At 51.4% G+C, this 6,000-nt stretch overlaps 2 protein-coding genes across 2 annotated transcripts; both read right to left on the reverse strand.

Annotated features, from left to right (window-relative positions):
- Window positions 1–2,332: 2,332 nt before the first annotated feature.
- Window positions 2,333–3,800, reverse strand: BU25DRAFT_409999 (DUF1692-domain-containing protein; the record flags this gene model as incomplete). Its single annotated transcript, XM_033706180.1, has 3 exons — window positions 3,526–3,800; window positions 2,928–3,479; window positions 2,333–2,868 (listed from the first exon to the last, which is right to left on the reverse strand). The coding sequence occupies exons 1-3, from the start codon at window positions 3,608–3,610 to the stop codon at window positions 2,336–2,338; spliced, it is 1,170 nt and encodes a 389-aa protein (XP_033562632.1). The 5' UTR covers window positions 3,611–3,800.
- Window positions 3,801–4,081: 281 nt separating this feature from the next.
- On the reverse strand, window positions 4,082–5,033 carry BU25DRAFT_410000 (uncharacterized protein). Its single transcript, XM_033706181.1, has 2 exons — window positions 4,905–5,033; window positions 4,082–4,798 (listed from the first exon to the last, which is right to left on the reverse strand). Exons 1-2 carry the CDS (start codon window positions 4,926–4,928, stop codon window positions 4,163–4,165), a joined length of 660 nt encoding a protein of 219 aa, XP_033562633.1. The 5' UTR covers window positions 4,929–5,033; the 3' UTR covers window positions 4,082–4,162.
- Between the last annotated feature and the right edge of the window lie 967 nt (window positions 5,034–6,000).

Consider the following 6,000-nt stretch of genomic DNA (forward strand, 5'->3'; position numbering starts at 1 on the left):
GATCTAAGTCTCACTCTGGCTCCGATGTCGAAATCTCCACACATGTCGTGCAACGTATACGACTTCTTGAGTTCAACGACTCTGCATCTGCGGCTCCCGACCGTGGTCGCCGTATGGGTGTGAACATTGTTGAGTTGCGTTGTTTCGAAGTGTTGTAATGGGACGGGCGTAAGACTCTATGATACACTGAGCCCTTTTGGCGAAAGCCGTATGCTGCAGTCGGCAAGCATGTGCAAGTTATGCCTAGCAATATCTCTCAAAGCCTAAGTGTCTCATATGAGTATGCTTCCAAACAAAAGTCAATGATTGGACGTACGAGAACATACTGCCGAGCACACTGTCCCACATAATATCGGGACTCTGCTGGAGCCGGTATCGGTAGTAAATATTGATAGTGGAGCAGATGATCGCACTAAGAACATCTCCATCAGCATATATTCTTCGTCTTCACTTCTTTCGGTCAACGTACCATCCACCTGTCAAGAAAATCAAAAGTGCGCCGACTCTCTTTGGTTGACTGATCTGAGCGGTATGATTGTCACAAATGGTACGATAAATATGATGACTTCCGCGACAAGGCTCAATATAGCGACTGGTACACCGAGTCGAGTTGCCTTATCTGCCCACGACGCATTTTCGTACGGATTTGCAATGGCAAATGCATGGATGCCGCCTGCGCCATTGCACAAGACCACAAAGCAAATCCCAGCCCAGGAGCTAATGCGCACCCAGCGAATGCGGCCGAAGAGATGGAGATATAGCACGAAAAACGTGGTCTTGAGGAAGAGGAGCGTCCATGGTGTGAGAATCATGGTAGTGTAGGCGATCTGGCCTGGAGTTAGCATAGTGTGACTTGCCAAAGGCCATAGCACCGGCGGATGACTTGCAGGTGGTGATCGTGAATTGAGCATCTGGGCCACGCTTATGTCCCAGAGATGGCGCCCCATGAAGCCTTGTGTAACTCCTGCATCGTTCTGATCAGCCAGAGTGCACGCGTCAGAGCACTCCAAGCACTACTCACCTTCCATCATAACGCCTTACTGCGCAATGGACAACACCTTTTCCACATCAGTATTGTTTCGATGAAGTAGTCCGATTTATTTGACCTACAACAGTCACAAATAAGGTCACTGTGCAGAATGTCAGAAGTTTCTTTACTGAGGAGGTATTAACGTAGCGAGAAAGACTGATGTCGTCCATATCTGCAGCGCCGCTCGGCTTGGTGGGTCGTCAAAAATTGATGATATCCCCTTAGGTGGCTCTGCAACCGGTGTCTTCGCAAAGTGCCGCAACTCCTCGTCACTGAGGTCGCTCAAGCTTTGGATACTGTCTGCCATTCGCCTGTCGTCTAACCATGTGTGGTAAGCTTGGTACACACCTGCGAGTGCCTCCAGGCGGCGACCGTTATTTCAGGGTCCTCACAGCGCATTACTTCTTTTTCACAATATTCGTTTTGCGCAATCGCTGGCACTGAGAGGGCCGCCCTAACTGAGCCGCGTCGGAAGGAACACATGTGTAGGGCATGTAGGATCACGTATTACTATACTCGGTTAGTATCATCACCTGACCTGGCGATATGCTGTTCCTTACCCAAACTCTGTAGCATTTCTGCAAAGCCATGAAAGCTGTGCCACCCACACGTGTAAGCGAAGAAATGACGAAGCATTTCGTCGAAAGATATGCCGCTTTGGAGGCTGTCAGGGTTTTCTTACCGGCTTGTCTTGTTGATTTCGCTGCGGCTGTCTAATTCGATGGGTGGTGCAACAAATAATCTCGGTAGGATTCAGAAACGGCAGATTCTGCGAAAGATTCCACATCTCTTCGTATCTGGTTGTCAAAACCGTGGTGCTGCGCCGTACCTGCAGTGAGATCTCCACCTCAGGTGAGAAAAACGTCTGATGTCGGTAATTGACAAGCGACAACCTTACGCCCCATATTAAGACTGGTATCTGCGCACAGATCAGCTCCAAATCTGAACATGAGGCTCAAGAGCACATTGACGAATAGTAGACTGTGAAATTACTCACCAGATTCAAAGGTTAGAGTCGGCTTCCTCCATTACTTGCTCGAGACTTTGGACGTTTTGCTCCGGGGAACGGGTAGGGCTCAAGTCACAAAGCGAATCCGAGTCATTTGGCTTTCGTATAATCGCAGAGCGCGAGACGCAGTAAGTACGGGCATTGTGGACCGTTGGCTGTTCTGTGCGACGCCGGCAGATACCGTGAATGCCTCCAGGGCTCGTCCCACCAAGATAATGGCCTGAGGCCCAGTCATCGCAGCCAGGTAACTGATGGAATGTCGATATTGCTTGACTTGTCTACAAGAATCTTATCGCTTAATCCCAGCTCTTCTTTTCCACCTGCGGCGTCCCCAACATCCCCATCCCATCGCCCTTCCTCCCCCTCTTCCCCCAAAACTCCAACCCAAGATCATACATCTGCCACGCCCAACCGCCCGCAACCATGACGCCCGAAATGACATTCACGAGTCTAACCACCAACGGCCAAAACCCACCCCACTCCTCCACAACACTCAACGTGATCGGCTCAATATCGAACTTAACAAACACGCCGGGCACGCTCTGCTCAGGCACTGTGTGGCTCTGGGAAGTAACGGCGTACTGGTTTGTCTTGATGGCGTGCTGGCTGAATAGGCCGGCGGTGGAGGCGGAGTCGGCACTTTCGAGGGCTTTGAGGGCGCTGAGAGAGTCGGTGTAGATGGTAGGGACGATGGAGAGGTAGTATTGAAATTTGTAGAAGTGGTCGTTTTGGGTCGGAGTTAGGGCGATGGTGTTGTCGAGCGGGTTGTTCATCGAGGGGAAGTAAGGGCCGAAGGACATTTCGCGGATGATGTGGGAGAAATTGAATGCTGTGGGATGTCAGTTTTATGTTTGTGAGTGTGTTGTTGGGGCGAGGGGTGCGGCTTACAGTTGTGATCCAGGTGCTCTCCAAACTCCATGTATCCGTGTCCTCTTGCGGTGATGTGGAAGTCGCCCTGCACCTTGTTGCCGTCCAAACTCCCAAAGATCCTGCACGAATCTGTCGCGCCCCTGATCCTCGGCGTCTTCGCAAACTTCTTCTTCTGCTTTTTGCTCAGGTGATTATGCACTTCCAGATCATCCATGTCCCACTCCTGCCCGATCCCCTCATTCAGCTCATGCACACCCTTCTCAGCATTCTTACCCGTCCACTGCGCCCAGCTCGTAGGGTCCTTGCGCAGCAGGTCACCAGCGAGTGTGCGATCTCCGGCCGCGTCTTGCATGTTGACGTGCAGGTCGGCGCAGCGCATGGCGATGATTACGTCGAGGTTAATCTGCATGTCGTGCGAGACGCCCTTTTCGACGGAGAAAGTCTGCGTCGTTGTGCCAGTGAACCAGCGTGAGGTTTCGGTCCAGGCCAGCCAGATGCATGTGAGGATAAGTGTGACGGTCCAAGCAGAGGAATTGCGGCCTTGGACAAGGTATGTCTTCTTAGTTTTGGCTATACATGTCAGTAGAACATTCAATTGCATGGAAACGGTACTCACGAAAAGCATCAAAGCTGGACACGATGTTCCCTTTCGAAGCCCCAAATGCATCCTCATCGAGGCCATGATCTTGAAACCCGTTCATGGTGGGCGTACAATTGCGCAGTCAGGGTGCGGCAGACCCAATTGCGACTGAAAGAAGCAGCTGCGACCAAAGGTGAGACAATTCGCGACTACGGAAGGAGAGACAGCCACGTAAGGGACCGGTGGTGGTGGTGTGGAGAGAGTGACACTGACATGCGAACGAGTTCGGGCTACGCGTCCCCGAAAGGCCACCTCGACGTTGTTAGTCCACAGCCCTACGAAGCACGGGCCGCCAGGATTTAAGTCGCGAAAGTGCCCCACATGCGTACTTACACCGTGCAACACCACTTTAAACTCAACATATCACCCGATTATACTTCAGTAGCGCCAAGGTTATTCGCAGTAGGTCTAAACAAAATCGTAACGATGCAGGTAGTGGATAACGCGTCCAGATTGTATCAGACTGGGCGGTTTCAATAGTTGCATCTCAAGCGTTACGGTGCAGCATTTGGGCTAAAAGGTAGGCTAGAGGTACTCAGATCATGGACCGAAGTACATAATATTGCTGTATTGATGTTTATTGTATTCGTAAATCATATCGCCATTAACTCATCTAAGCAGCCTCATCGCTCAGTGCACTGAACTTGCTACCTCCCTCCTGCTGTCCCCCAGCCAGACTAACACCTCCACTGGCCGCTGTCTTCTTGGCCTGATCCAGCTCTGCCTGTCTCGCGGGGTCCTTGTTCGTTCCAATCGCCCCAAACTCTGTCTTACCTGTCAGGTTCGGATCCTCAGTGACATTCTTGCCAGGCATCTTGAATGTTCCCTCCGCCTCCCTCACCCTATCAGCTGCGCCCGCATACCCACCCTGAATCTCTTCCACATTGGAGGAAGGAGGCTGCGTGGACGTCCCGTACCCTGTGGCGCCGCCGACTTTGTTGTACGTTGGACCGACGCCGTGTTCTTTTCCTAGGCCCAGGCCCGAGCCCGCGGAGAGCTGTTGCTGCTCGCTCCAGCCGGAGGCGGCATCGCGGGCCTCTGCATCGACGGCAGGGTCGAGCTTGCGCGCGCCGCTGGTATCGGTGTTGGCGGTTGTGCTGCCGGCGGATGGTTGAGCAGATGCTGCGGCTTTGGGATTGCCTTCGCCGAAGGAACCGTTGCCTTTGAGCGACTCGGCGGCAAGGGAGTCGCTGGTTACGGTACCGACACCTTCGTGGATGGCTTGCTGGGAGCGGGGATCTGTTGTTACCTGAGTCTGTAAGTTCCTGTCTTGATGTTGTGTAGATAGATACAGAAGGTAAGGCGAGACGGCAGCTTGACTTGTGTGAGCGGGACGGGAGTAGGGAGATTCGTACTTTCTGACCGTGTGATTGAGACATCGTGATTGTGTATTTCTGTGCTTTACCCTGGACTGATCTGATGAATTGATCTCAATGTTGCGTTGATTGTTTTTATTGCTTCTACCCCTCAAGTGATGAGAGTACCTATATGCTCACAACTAGTAACATATGGCGTACACTTGCGTCATGCAGACATGCATATATTGTGACGTCAAATGGGTTGGCAGCTTTGATGACAACTCCAACGTGATGTCCGCTTAAGCTATCCGAATGAAGCTAACGGGAGGCATGCAGATCGAACATTGGCCCACCTTCTGACCCGCTCGGTAATGGCACCGGAAGCGAGATGGTAGGCTTAGGGCTGCTGTCACGTGAAGAGAGCCAGATCTTGTGCCGTTGATAGCGTTGAAAAGAATGCCATTCCACCTGGTCCAAATAATTATCTAGACACTAGGGGGTGCAATGTTTTGTTGCCAAACTGCTTTGATGAGGTAACGAACCCTGCATTCTTTGGCCAACTGTTACGAACACGTACAGAAGAGAAGGAGTTATTGGGCCTGGGGACAGCGGTTATTGAACATAGGGAGAACGGCTGTCAGAGAAGCCGCGCCTGTTGTACAAGCTACCCCATGGCCACGTGAGTACACTAGGACAATACAAGTAGTCTAGCATCCTATGGGATGGAAGCAAGCAAGCCATGGGGTTCCCATGCAGTCTCACGTATCCCATGGGACTTTGGGACAACATCTCATAAGACAGTAAGATACTGTAGGACTCCATACAATCATTCAAGTATATATCATGTAGGAACACAACCCTTATGGCTTGTGTTCAACCTTGTCAATTAAGTTTGTCATTGGATCTCAACCAACCTTTGAGCTAGACAGATTGCCTGTACTACTCATTGTTACCCCAAGCCGTCGTTAGTGTGAGAGGGGGCCAGCTGGGGATACCAACTGCTCTCTGAGATGGAAGGATTGGTGGAAGGATGGTTCAGGCTTGTTGGAGATAAGGGTGTAGAAGAGACCAAGTGTGGGGATACCACAAGTGGTAAAAAGGATAAGTGATAAAGAAGGGATCAAGTGTAGGGATACCACAAAGGATCAGTGAG

The sequence above is a fragment of the Macroventuria anomochaeta genome, assembly GCF_010093625.1.
Source record: "Macroventuria anomochaeta strain CBS 525.71 unplaced genomic scaffold BU25scaffold_13, whole genome shotgun sequence".
NCBI classification, from domain to species: domain Eukaryota; kingdom Fungi; phylum Ascomycota; class Dothideomycetes; order Pleosporales; family Didymellaceae; genus Macroventuria; species Macroventuria anomochaeta.

Excerpts from the sequence above, each read along its gene's own strand:
- BU25DRAFT_410000 (XM_033706181.1), bottom strand. The coding sequence starts at position 4,928 with ATGTCTCAATCACACGGTCAGAAA. Across the intron at positions 4,799-4,904 it reads CTCAATCACACGGTCAGAAA|GTAACAACAGATCCCCGCTC; the intron begins GTACGAATCTCC and ends TTACAGACTCAG.